Source organism: Anopheles cruzii, chromosome 2 (genome assembly GCF_943734635.1).
Source record: "Anopheles cruzii chromosome 2, idAnoCruzAS_RS32_06, whole genome shotgun sequence".
Classification (NCBI taxonomy): Eukaryota; Metazoa; Arthropoda; class Insecta; order Diptera; family Culicidae; genus Anopheles; species Anopheles cruzii.
The window spans coordinates 55,579,305-55,591,053 of record NC_069144.1 but is presented as its reverse complement, the minus strand read 5'-3'; the positions used below and the strand labels follow the sequence as shown (position 1 = coordinate 55,591,053).

At 50.4% G+C, this 11,749-nt stretch overlaps 6 protein-coding genes across 6 annotated transcripts; 3 read left to right on the top strand and 3 right to left on the bottom strand.

Moving 5' to 3' along the window:
• The first annotated feature begins 385 nt into the window (after window positions 1-385).
• Window positions 386-1,380, top strand: LOC128277639 (protein lethal(2)essential for life-like). The gene is made up of 3 exons (XM_053016125.1): window positions 386-534; window positions 611-918; window positions 1,011-1,380. The coding sequence occupies exons 1-3, from the start codon at window positions 428-430 to the stop codon at window positions 1,211-1,213; spliced, it is 618 nt and encodes a 205-aa protein (XP_052872085.1). The 5' UTR covers window positions 386-427; the 3' UTR covers window positions 1,214-1,380.
• Window positions 1,381-1,488: 108 nt separating this feature from the next.
• Window positions 1,489-3,098, bottom strand: LOC128277638 (UBX domain-containing protein 6). The gene has a single exon (XM_053016124.1). It carries the CDS (start codon window positions 3,096-3,098, stop codon window positions 1,791-1,793), a length of 1,308 nt encoding a protein of 435 aa, XP_052872084.1. The 3' UTR covers window positions 1,489-1,790.
• On the bottom strand, window positions 3,088-3,854 carry LOC128277643 (uncharacterized). Its single transcript, XM_053016129.1, has 2 exons — window positions 3,354-3,854; window positions 3,088-3,229 (listed from the first exon to the last, which is right to left on the bottom strand). Exons 1-2 carry the CDS (start codon window positions 3,733-3,735, stop codon window positions 3,150-3,152), a joined length of 462 nt encoding a protein of 153 aa, XP_052872089.1. The 5' UTR covers window positions 3,736-3,854; the 3' UTR covers window positions 3,088-3,149.
• A 352-nt stretch (window positions 3,855-4,206) lies between these two features.
• On the top strand, window positions 4,207-5,279 carry LOC128277644 (ribonuclease kappa). Its single transcript, XM_053016131.1, has 3 exons — window positions 4,207-4,386; window positions 4,500-4,619; window positions 4,698-5,279. The coding sequence occupies exons 1-3, from the start codon at window positions 4,318-4,320 to the stop codon at window positions 4,794-4,796; spliced, it is 288 nt and encodes a 95-aa protein (XP_052872091.1). The 5' UTR covers window positions 4,207-4,317; the 3' UTR covers window positions 4,797-5,279.
• Window positions 5,280-5,551: 272 nt separating this feature from the next.
• LOC128277637 (DNA primase large subunit) lies at window positions 5,552-7,399 on the top strand. Its single transcript, XM_053016123.1, has one exon. It carries the CDS (start codon window positions 5,552-5,554, stop codon window positions 7,268-7,270), a length of 1,719 nt encoding a protein of 572 aa, XP_052872083.1. The 3' UTR covers window positions 7,271-7,399.
• A 618-nt stretch (window positions 7,400-8,017) lies between these two features.
• Window positions 8,018-11,604, bottom strand: LOC128269132 (transcription factor Jra). The gene is made up of 2 exons (XM_053006505.1): window positions 9,840-11,604; window positions 8,018-9,764 (listed from the first exon to the last, which is right to left on the bottom strand). The coding sequence occupies exons 1-2, from the start codon at window positions 10,462-10,464 to the stop codon at window positions 9,442-9,444; spliced, it is 948 nt and encodes a 315-aa protein (XP_052862465.1). The 5' UTR covers window positions 10,465-11,604; the 3' UTR covers window positions 8,018-9,441.
• Between the last annotated feature and the right edge of the window lie 145 nt (window positions 11,605-11,749).

Below are 11,749 nucleotides of genomic sequence, written 5' to 3'. Positions count from 1 at the left end.
CGCGAGCAAAGGCCGAGACAACAAAAAATCATGCTTCCGACCAGCATGTGGACAAACAAACGCTGACGACACCGGCGGTCACGGCGCCCAACACCAATAATTATTCATTCTCTGCAACCACGGGGACCACGACCACAATCCCTTCAGTCACACTGTGTCTCTCGCGGATCATCAAACACTCCCCGGCTGTGTGTGTGTGTGTGCGCGCGCACTTGAAGATTATGTGCGCGGCATTCGTAATTGGCCGACTATCCGGCGTGTCACAAGAACCACACCACGTTCTTTAATTTTGGGGTGCTAAGTGACCGATTTGTGTATAAATAACCGATCGGCTCACGCGGTCCGCCGCAGTAGTCAGCGTTTGGCCGCGCCGGTGAGTGCGAGAAAGTGTCCACTAGCTCCTGGGTCGTGTGCTTAGCGAAACAATATGTCAACGGTGCCAATGTATCTGCGCGACCTGTGGGACGACGATGTGTTCGACGGCCCGCGGCGAACCGCTCGGTTGTTCGATCAGCAGTTTTCCTCCGGATTATTGTACGTACTGTAATAGTGCGGCCCTCCAAACGCAGGTTTATCAATCGAACCGGAATGGTCCATTTTTCCGCCACAGCTCCGAAGAGATGCACCGGTTGGCATCGAACTTTCATTCGTCCAACTTTCTGCGTTCGTCCCGGTTCGGCAGCTTGCGCCGGTCGCCAGGTGTGGCCAGTGGCGATTTTGGAGCGCCACCGAAGTTCACCACTCTCTGTGCGGCCAACCAGCGGCTTCAGATCACGCTAGACGTGCAACATTTCGCACCGCATGAGATCACCGTTAAAACCGTCGGTGGCACGGTGGTGGTCGAGGGCAAGCACGACGAGAAGCAGGACGAGCACGGCTACATTGCGCGGCACTTCGTACGCCGTTACGTACTCCCCGGTGCGTAGTTTGCAAATAATCTGTCGATTGCGTCGAAAATAGGAGAACAGGTTTTAACGACGAAAGTACACGTGTGTCGTTCCACTTTGCAGATGACCACGACCCGAAGGACGTCATTTCGACCCTCTCGTCCGACGGTATGCTGTCGATTGTGTCCCCCCGGAAGGCACCGCCGCCTGCACCGGCCGAAACAGTCCACGAGCGAACCATTCCGGTGCAGCGCATCGAGGAGCGAACGACGGAAAGTGTCCGGACGACGTCGGAAAGTGTTACCAGTGAAAGCAGCCCGAAGTGAAGCTACTCAGCCGCATTTGCCACAGCCAATGAGCTTCGGTCTGATGTGATCTTTCCGCCGATTTGCATTCCTTCTGGTGGTCCCTGTTGCTCCCCGAACCAAAGTGATTAGCAACGAAGGACGATAACGTGTGATAACGTGGTGCAAATTGAAGCGATTTGAATGCAAATAAAGTGCACTCTTTGACTCCTTTGTAACGATTCTGTACCGAGTGCCGATTAGGACGGGTTAGTTTGAGAAAACGGTGCATGCGGTTGTTGGTTACTTTAGTTGCATTGAACGTTTCATGTTTATTTGCAATTACAATTATACACACCTAATAGTTGGTACACTCTCTGGTTCTGCTCGGACTCTGGAACATTGCTGCTGCTACTTACGCAACGCGGATAGCCGGATAGTTGGATTGATAACAAAAATAATTTAACTTCACACATAATGAACCACCACATCCGCCTTTGCTCGTGACTATCACATCGACGAGCAAACCTAACGATCTTCTCAAGAAGCTAGAATCACTTTCACCGGTGGCGTCGTGTACTCGCAGATCGAATAATCGAGTTCGAAGGCCCCGAGAGAGTTAGAATGATTGAATCAGTAACATCAGTTCTTCCTTCAGAAAGTCCGTCAGTGCCTTCGACTCGTTCTCGTAGTTAAAATTAAACACCATCGTCGGCACGAACCGGAGATCGTACAGTGATTTGTTCATCTCCTCCGGTCCAGAACATTTCTGGCCTCCGGTCGGTACGAGGCTAAATTCGGCCGACTCGTGCATGAGACAGGACTGCACGAACTCGTACAGCTGGGCGAGTTTCTCGTAAACGTTAAATGTCCCCTGCAGGTACACACCGTTCGGGAAGCGTACGCGCAACAGGCAAAACTTGTACCGATTGATCGTACGCAGTTCCTCCTTTTCGCGCATAGCCTTCGTCTTGAGCATCTGCGCCTGTTCCAGTGCTTCGGTGCGCAGTTGCTGTTCCCGTTTCAGTTCCTCGGGTGATATGCGGAAAAAGTCTGGCGGCAGATGGCTACGTTTCACTTGTGACGGTAGCAGCACCTGCAGGTTGCGATCCAGCTCAAGGTGAATCGGTTCCGACGCTTTGAGGGCCTCCAGCAGCATTTCCACCGAACAGTCCGGGTCGATGTTATCTTCCGACCAGATCAGATGCGGTTCACCGTCCAGTTCGATCTCGGCAAAGCCGGCCGCGTGCAGAAACTCCATCGAACCGTCGCACACCTTAATCTTGTCACAGAACGTCCGAGTGGTCATCCGAAGCTTTCTGTACTTCTCCTCGTTCGGGTGGTTTATGATGTTTTCGATGCACTTGGTCAGCGTTTCGATGCACACTTCGGCCTTCTCTTTGGGGTTGCAGTTGTAGATGATGAGGCAAGCGGTGAGCCCCCGGTCGGCCGCCAGTTGCTCGTAGAGGAACTCCTTGATCTTTCCTTTCCACTCCTTGCGCGGCAGCACCTCGTCGTCGATCATCGGACACCGGAAGTAAACGCCCTGAACGGCGAAATCTTTCCGAGACTCCGACTCCTGTCGCTCTTCCTGCTGCTCGGCAGATTCCGCTTCTTTGGCTTTCTTTTCGGCCTCCAGCTCTTTGCGAACCTGTGCCCGGATGGCCGCGAGCGACGTGTTGAATTCTTTCTTGTCCTTCCCCTCGAACCGTGCCAGGGCGGCAGCGGCAGCTACCTTGGCTTCGGCCGATATTTCGCTCCGTTTCGGCGGCACGTACACATCGTGCTGCGTCGGTGCGGCCGATTTCGAGGAGGATGGAGCCGGACCGGCGGAATTAAGCTTTCGACCCGGTCCAGCGCCGCCAAACTTTAGTTTGGCTTCGGCCTTTTTCTTTGCGAAAAAGTTCTTTATCTTGCTTGGTGCCATCGGCGCGTCGATCGGTCGGAGCTACCGACCCGGTTGGTGGCTTGTGGGACCTTAAATACGCGGTGTGTGTTCTTTCGGCAGATTCAGTCGGGCGACGGAGAGTTTCAGTTCTTCAATCTCCTTCGCCGTGCCTGGCAAAGAAAACGTGGAAAATGCGTGATCATCAGCACCACCGCACCGAAGCGATGTATCATCGTCTTTGACAGACGGCGGCGGCGCACCAGTTGAGTCATCAGCTGGCCGATCGATACTCACTCGGTCGAATGAAGCGATTGGTGATCCGGTTGCCGTACTTTCGCCACGACACGGCAATGCAAACGGAGAGCGCCAGCAAGAGGGTGGAGAAAATTTGCAACAACAACAGCTGGAACTCGGTAAAGTGCAGCCAGCGGGCACCGTCAAGTGCACGTTTCACGAACTGCAACGTTTCGCACACAAAGCACCAGCCGGTGGTAAGGATGTTTAACTCGAACGACTCGGGTTCACTTTCACCGGCCTCGTTGCGCGGCTGACCAGCCGATGGTGCAGATGGGGACGCCGGAGAGGCAAACTGTCTCCGCACGGATTCGCTCACGAGGAGCAGATAGTCCGATAGCACCTTCGTTATGTTAACCGAGGAAAACGCATCGAAAAACATTGAGCTAACGCGCGGAACGCACAATTGCAAGTGAGGAACAGTTAAAGGCAACAAAGCGTGCGGCCAAATGGATAAATCCGCAACAATGAACCGGTTTTTTGTGCAAACCGTGACACACAATGCTTTGCAGGCAGAAATTATGGAATTCGATATTTACGTTTCGCTGTTTGGCCTTGTTTTGCGTTTTCATTCGTCAGTTGGCGTTTACATCGGAGGATCGTAAATGGTTTCAAGCGCAACAATTTCAATAAACTTTTTGAGTTATAGTTCTGCCCTGCGTACTGTGTAGCCTATTAACAACTCTTCTTTGTGCCTTGAAATTTTGTTTTAAATTAAGTAATGTGAGAATATATTGTTAGTTTGCGGCATTGTTATCATTTTGAATCAGAGGAGATTTTGTGTGTTGTTTGCCTAATGGTATTTTCACCGGGCACAAGCTGTCACATGACCCCTTCGTTGACGTCCGTGCAAAGGAGTCTTGTGATCAGCGCAGCTGGAAGAAGGTAAAATTTTGGGCAGACCAATTTTGCTCTTCGCTAAACTCTTCCGTGCACCGACCAGTGCCAACGAAACGCAACCAAAATGCCTGTCTGTGGACCGAAACTGTCGCTGTGCGGTTTGATCATCTCCATTTGGGGCATAGTCCAGCTGGTAAGGAATGGCCGTGGGACTCCGGGCGGTTTGTTTATCATCCGTGCCCGTATGAGTAATCGATACTGGATCCCCTGAATCCTGCAAAGTTCACCTCGTTATTTCTCTTCCAGGTACTGATGGGGGTGTTTTACTACATCAACAGCGTGGCACTGATTGAGGATCTTCCGCTGGAGGAGCACTATCCAACGCCGCAAGAATTTTACGCGGCAGCTGACGTCGCGTACAGTCAGGTGATTGAAGCGATTGCACCTGACATTGATTGTGCAGATGGTGAATTCTAATACCGCGTACATTTGGGTCTCTTTCAGAATGCCTACAACTGTTGGATTGCTGCCTGCATTTACGTTGTGACGCTGGTCATTTCGGCACAGCAGTTCCATGCCAACAGCCGCTCCACGGTTGCCTAAATTCTGCTGTTCCCCACCATTCTGCTCCCGAGGATGCCCGAGAACAACATCAGCTCGTATGGCCCACCCGTCGATGTAAATATGAGTTTCGCTTCAGTGCATCAAACCACCGCCATCACTCTTCCCGCTGTCCGCACAACATTCCGTTAAGATCGTTCTCCATTTTGCGGTCGTGTCGCCTCGGTGTGCCCCTCTAGTGATGATACCTACCAGCGTTTATCGCCATACAGTGAACAATGTGACCACCGGGACCACACCGTACGCCGGAGTGTGAACCTATCCCTTCTTCCGATAGTTCGAACGCACGCCCTGTAGAAGTTGCCGATGTGAAGAGAAGCTAAATATACTGTGGAAGTTAAACCTAAAACCGCCTCACGGACGGCTCATGTATTGTGTGTTCTGTTCATCAGCACACATTATTTTCTGTTATTAAATCTACTTAATTATTTCGTTGTCGATGCAATAAACAATAATCGTATCGTAGGTGAGTGTCTTTTTATTTCTCTAGGTGCAAACACCCAATGATACTTGTGTCACAGAACTTGTGTTCAGAATGAAAATATAATCGTTTATTAAAGTTTATTTTAGTATCACCAATCGTTTTAGTTTTTTGCACGCTCAATGCTGTGAGATGCTGTATCATTCTGATCGCTTACATCATAAACATTGCAGCAATGCTGTCAGTTGCTGTCACACAGCTGTCACTGTGCGCGGGAAACTTAACCGCTTTGTTTCTTGTTTGTGAGTGCGAGAAAATGAATAATACGAGACAAAACTATTTGAACGCAAAACGATTTGCTGCCGATCTGGCGCTGGAGCACATCATACCGCACAACGTGTGTTTCTATCTGATTCCACCCATCATTGACCTAACGATCGATGAATTCGAGAAGCTGGCACTGGAACGGTTAAGGATCCTGCGGGTGCTGGAGCAAGTGACGGCCAAAAATCCAAAAGTTTCACCCGAAGCGTGGCGTGAAGCGGCCCTGGCCGAGGTGAACCACGAGGGACTGCGAACGTACGTGAAGCTGTGCCGGGGAAACATTAACGATGAGGTTACCAAAATGGCCCGCCGCCGGGACTACCTGTCGCACTTCATTCTCCGCTTTGCCTATTGCCGCTCGGAGGAACTGCGGCGTTGGTTCGTTGCGCGCGAGATGGAACTGTTCCGGCTGAAGTTTGGGGCGCTGTCGATGCGTGACATAAAGGAGTTCCTCGAGGTGTACGAGTTGGAGTACGTTCCGCTGACCGATCAGGAGAAGTCCGAAATCTCCGAACAGCTGTGCATGAGCACTGCCAACCAAACGAGGCTGCAGGTGGAAAGCAATGACTTCTACGCGGTGCACTTCACCGAGGTACTGAACCTGGTGCGCGATCGAAAGTGCTATCTGAAAGGCGGCAAGGCATACATTCCGCCGGAGAGCTTCGTGCACGTCGTGGCCCGGAAGCATCAGCAGCTCATCGAGGACGGTCTGAAGGCACATCTGCGCATGCTACCGACGCTCGAGATTGACGAGCGGTTCTCCATGCTGCTCAAATCGATCCACACATCCTACACCGGCAAGAACTACACGGTGGCCAGAAACGGCTGCGTACCGATCGAATCGCTCGATCAGCTGTCGAAAAAATCGTTTCCGCTGTGCATGCGTCACGTGCACGATACGCTGCGCGCAACGCACCATCTTAAGCACTTTGGGCGTATGCAGTACACGCTCTTCCTGAAGGCGATCGGTGTCACGATGGAGGATTGTCTTCGTTTTTGGCGCGAAGAGCTCACCCGCGGAAAGGTGCCGATCGAAAAGTTCGAAAAGGAGTACGCGTACAACATTCGCCATAACTATGGCAAAGAGGGATCGCGCATAAACTACACCCCATTCTCCTGTATGAAGGTGATCACGGCGCCGATTGGACCGGCGGAAACACACGGTTGTCCATTCAAGAACTTTGACCCGAGTGCCCTCAAAACGAAGCTATCCGGGTATGGGCTGGGCGCGATCGATTGCGATGAGGTGGCCGGATATGCGGCCAAAGGACACTACCAGATAGCTTGCGGGAAATATTTCGAAACGTTGCACGAGACGAAGCTGGAGGAAGGGATCAACCACCCGAATCAGTACTTTGAGTTCAGTCAGCTTACGATGGACGGTAAGGGCACCGAACGGCCGAGGCAGGCGCAACAGCAACGCTGGAACGGTAGCCAAATGAATAGTCAAACGCAGCATGATCAATCCTCCCATGGTTTGGCCGATTCGAGCACACTGAACGGAGCGGACGACGATCAAGAGCTGTGGGAAATTATGGAATCGAAAGAAAAGGAAACATACGAAGCCGCGCGTGGGAATCCATCACTATTGTCCACGTCCAGTGATCGCAAGCAACAGTCTGCGCAAAGTAAACCGAGTCCCAACGTTCAGAAGCAGTTGCTGCAAGACTGGGACGACGAGGATTTCGATTTGCTCGATGTAAACGAATGATCGGTCAGTTGTCCTGTTATGTAGGTTCATTCTATTTAACTGTATCGTATGGATAAGGAATCCCTGGAAGTCCATTGGGCGGTTCTTTTCAAATGTGTTTCAACCATAAGGCCGTTAATACATTCTATGACACAAGTTTATGCTTTTGTTTTATTTATGCTGTTTAAACTAAAGTTTGTGAAACGGACAACATGATTCGTGACGCCTTAATGTATGCTTTTGTTCGAAGCCGCACATTTCGGTCACGTGACGTAGAATAATTTTGTATTTTGTCTCGAGCCATTTTGATTTGCGATGACCAGATAAGAGATTGGCGAAACGCGGCGCTCTTCCGGTACTACTCATGCATTGTTTCGGTCATCGTTATCGGGTTAGTTGTTTTCCGCATAGCATCGTTTCCAGGAACAGTATTCACGGTTTTGTTTGTCAGCGTTCAAGGTCAACGAGTAACTACCAATATGGATTCACTAGCAAGCGCTTAAAAGCGTTTTAAAGCGAGCGTCATAAACTTACCTAACGACCATATCCTGCTCTGCGGAGCCGAAGCATAGTGATGCGCATTAAGAGTCGTTGCAGCCGTTCAGGTTAAGGTCAACCACTTAATGCCGACCGCATCCGATCGTCCGATGACGCAACATTTGCCAGTGGTGTTGCTTTTGGGGGGCGCCTAGTAAAGGAAACGAATAGTCGAAGCCGGTGCCAAAGGTGCTAAACAACCGTGGCCAAAAACTGCGTAGGCCAAAGGTGTCGGCTTTAGGTAAATAATGAGTTTTATGTTTATTGTAAATATCATCGAAAAATAAAGTTAAAACAAAACTAAAAACGCTTAGAACATAATCATTCAATGACTCTATATAGCACATGGTGCTTATAAGCTAATCGATAGTAGTAATTGCAATCTGTGTCTCAATGGGTTTTGCATTTTGCGTACCATTTTGCATCAATCTAAAGAGTCCCCGGCGGAAGGACGCTTCTCTTCCGCGTGGTTCCTCACATCCTACCTCGTACGCCAACCAATCGCTGCTCTGTTTAAATACATAAAACCTTATCTGAGAATCGAACGCTATCGACGCGGTCACTTCTTTCCTCTTCGGTTTCGGTTTCCTGTCCCCTAGTATGGCAAATCTGTTTCTCTGTACTATAAGCGGCGTGTTACTATGGTGTGTACTCTACGCTATGGTTGCCTGCGCAGAATTGAACCAGAATTGGAAACCTACATTGCAACAGAAATCTATGTTACGGAACTGGGATGGAGGGTTCGTTTTAGACCCGAGAACTTCGTGGAAAGCTACATGACATGTTTGTAACTGGGTATTGCTATTGACTGGATATAGAGGTTTGATCGCTTGATCGAATAATCGTAGAGGCGTAGTGGTATTCAAGGTTGGATTTCCTATAGTATTCTCTAACTAAAACTGCGCCATATGCGGTGCAAAACAAAGATCTAAAAGGGGAAACGTATGACACCTAAATTGCAGACGACACGGTAGCGTACCGTAACTAATTATTAAAAAGCCCAATCATCCAACGACTAGAAAGCACTTATCATCCAAACGGCCTTTAGCTCTCCAGCGCCGTATAAACCGTGTCTTTAACACACATTAACTCAAAATCGGTCGATAGTTGCCTTACGGCTGTTTGCCTTAGTCAAGCCCTGCTTCCGACGCGCTTTACTGACTTTTCGCACTGCGTCGGTGACAGACGCGCTAAAAGAACTATCCTCTAAAAATAAAATAAAACTGGTTAACACTAGAGCTTTACCCTGCGTTTAGCACTTGTCGCCATTTCCATTTTCACTGCACCCGATCCCTGCGCTGCTGCTTACGCTATTAAAGTTACAATACGATAAGGCATTTCTGTGTCTCACAATGGCAATAAGCTTTGTTTTGCGTTATTTTTTTCTTTTGTTGTGTTCCGTGTTTCTGTCCTTGGCCGGTCGAAACAATCGCTCCTCTGTCCCATGCAGTCAATTCCTGGATTCGTTTCACGGAGAGCTCGCTTGCAACCTAAAAGCTAAGCGTTTAATGGATTTGCGAGTGTTTCAAACTCAACCATCCCACAGGCGAGGTCGATACAACGGGGAGCGCTGACTGAGCGCACCAGACGCGGACAGAAATGCGCGATCAGAACATCCAGCAGAACCAGTGGACCCGTCGGTGATTGGGTGGGGTTCAAAATTTGCCCACCAACGTTATCGTGCAGCCAGAGTTGTGATGGTCGAGCACCTGCTGCTTCAGTTGGTAGATGTGTTGCTTCAGATTGACCACCATCGAGCCGAGCTCGGTGTTTTGCGTTTTCAGGTCCTTCACCTTGTCCTCTAGCTTCGAGATGCGTTCGAGCTTTCGCCGCCGGCACTTGCTGGCCGCCACTCGATTGCGCAGTCGCTTTCGCTCGAGCTTGATCCGCTCCTGCGACTCCATATCGATCGGGCTGACCGGGGGTGACTGTGTGCCAGTGGTAGGCGGTTCTTCCTTCACCACACCTGGATAATTATCTGTGCGGGTCGGATGGAAACGAAAGATTAGTTAGTGGCTTCGATCAGCGACCAGTCGGGGCCGAATAAGCTTACCCAAATTAGTGTAGGTCATCTCGCCGCCACTCATGGCAGTGTGGCCGTTGGAGGTAAGCCCGCTGCTGACCACACCCGTCGCCACGGGTGGAGCTAGTTGCGCGCTCACAGTTTGGTGCTCCGTAACGACGATTGTCTGACTGCTGTTGTTATTGTTGGTGCTTGTACTGTTATTGTTGTTATTATTGCTGGCCACGTTCAGCTTACTGCTGGTGTCCTTCTTGTGGATGGACAGGAGCGCATCTTCGAAGCCCTTCGCAAACTGCCGCTGCTCGGCACTGGCCGACGGGGGAAAGATGATTGCACTTGGTGTAGGTGTCGCGAGGGCCGCATTATGACTTATAATCTTCTCCAGCTCCGGCGAAACGAGTTTCAGCATCTGCAGGTCCGGAGACGGTAAAATCGCCGGGATTGTGATTGCCGATGTGTAGCGGGTTTTGCGGGCCTTCCCGGGGCCCGGATTCAGTTCTAGCGTCGCCGGTCGCTTCAATCCATTGCCGTTGCCAATGGTGGGACCCGTTCCGGTGCTGGCCGTTGTCGGGGCATACTGGGCATTACCGTCCTCGTAGAACGATTCCATGTTGTTGTTGTTCGTGTGTTTACTGTTCAGAACGTTGTTCCTCATGGTGCGAATGTAGTGGGCTCCTTTTTCCCGGACGGAAATTGGAATGTTTCTGGTTCCGTTGACCACAAAAACACACACAGAACACCAATTTACCCCAAAAGCTTTGTTGTGATGGACGAACGCACAAACGTCAAATTTGATGCGAAACTTATTTTGTACAATTTGCCACGGACAATCGAAGAATGCGCTGACACTTGTTTGTTTTTACACGCGCACTCACACACTCGCAGTCGCTGCTGGTGCGCTTTTCGAGGGAACGGATTACGACTTTGTTCCGAAGAAGTGAGTCTGAAGGTTAACGTGGGTTCCTTTCTGGTGGGTGCGTGATTTTTATCGCCAACCCTCGTCGTGGTACCAGGTAAACCACTTGTTTCTTATCCGCTTCTCGGTAAGGCCACTCGTTGGTAGTTTCGTTGTTCGCCTGCTCGCCTGATGCAACCCTTCTTCGAACGTCCGGCGACAAGCGTTTTTGGTATTTTTGATTATTATCGCAACCAAGTAGGCGCTGCTGCACAGTGAAGTCGTGTTTGACGTTCCTGTGTTTTTGCCATCACACAGCACCAACACATATGCACAGCGTTAACGACGGCCGCGCCACACAATAATCGAAGTGTCACTTCGCGGACGCACACACACAGGCGCTCGCACCCATGCGCCGACACACACACGCACTACGCACGAACAAAGTGGCACGCAAAACACAAAGTCAGCCGGAGGACCCGGTGGGGGGGTGCCGCACACGCCGACAATATATCAACCGCCCAGGCCTACTACACACACGATGGTTGGTCGACGGCGACAAATATGAGCCGTTTCGCAACGGGGGGAAATACACGCGCGGGACGTACTTAATTTATTCCGCGACACCTCGGCCGCCCTGTACTAGAGTTTTCGTTTTGTTTAATTACTGCCCGCAGGTCACGCGTTTGGGGTATTTTAGAAAAACGCCCTCTTCTTAATGCACAGGAGTTGGACACACACAAAACAGCACGGACGAGAATAACGATGGACCACGTAAAATATTAAACGGTTCGTTGCTGAGTGACATTAGCACAATAACAACTTATTTTTCCATACAACACGCTAGTTACGTTAATTTAAGTTAGTCAACTTTGGATCAACCCGCGCACATCAGGTCCATCGGAGGCAACGGCAGAAAAACGAATGAAAGCTTCGGGTCGTGCGATGGTTCGTTTTTAACATATGATTCATGGTGCTAAAAATAGCTACCCGGAGACGTCATCGGGCCGCACGACGATTGGCAGGTACACGGAACCACGTCCCG

Coding starts and splice junctions, on each gene's coding strand:
- LOC128269132 (XM_053006505.1), bottom strand. CDS start 10,464: ATGAGGAACAACGTTCTGAACAGTAAACACACGAACAACAACAACATG. Junction 9,765..9,839: donor GATGACCTACACTAATTTGG/GTAAGCTTATTC, acceptor CGACCCGCACAG/ATAATTATCCAGGTGTGGTG.
- LOC128277638 (XM_053016124.1), bottom strand. CDS start 3,098: ATGGCACCAAGCAAGATAAAGAACTTTTTCGCAAAGAAAAAGGCCGAA.
- LOC128277644 (XM_053016131.1), top strand. CDS start 4,318: ATGCCTGTCTGTGGACCGAAACTGTCGCTGTGCGGTTTGATCATCTCC. Junction 4,387..4,499: donor TTTGGGGCATAGTCCAGCTG/GTAAGGAATGGC, acceptor TTTCTCTTCCAG/GTACTGATGGGGGTGTTTTA. Junction 4,620..4,697: donor CTGACGTCGCGTACAGTCAG/GTGATTGAAGCG, acceptor GGTCTCTTTCAG/AATGCCTACAACTGTTGGAT.
- LOC128277637 (XM_053016123.1), top strand. CDS start 5,552: ATGAATAATACGAGACAAAACTATTTGAACGCAAAACGATTTGCTGCC.
- LOC128277643 (XM_053016129.1), bottom strand. CDS start 3,735: ATGTTTTTCGATGCGTTTTCCTCGGTTAACATAACGAAGGTGCTATCG. Junction 3,230..3,353: donor CAATCGCTTCATTCGACCGA/GTGAGTATCGAT, acceptor TTTCTTTGCCAG/GCACGGCGAAGGAGATTGAA.
- LOC128277639 (XM_053016125.1), top strand. CDS start 428: ATGTCAACGGTGCCAATGTATCTGCGCGACCTGTGGGACGACGATGTG. Junction 535..610: donor CAGTTTTCCTCCGGATTATT/GTACGTACTGTA, acceptor TTTCCGCCACAG/CTCCGAAGAGATGCACCGGT. Junction 919..1,010: donor ACGCCGTTACGTACTCCCCG/GTGCGTAGTTTG, acceptor TCCACTTTGCAG/ATGACCACGACCCGAAGGAC.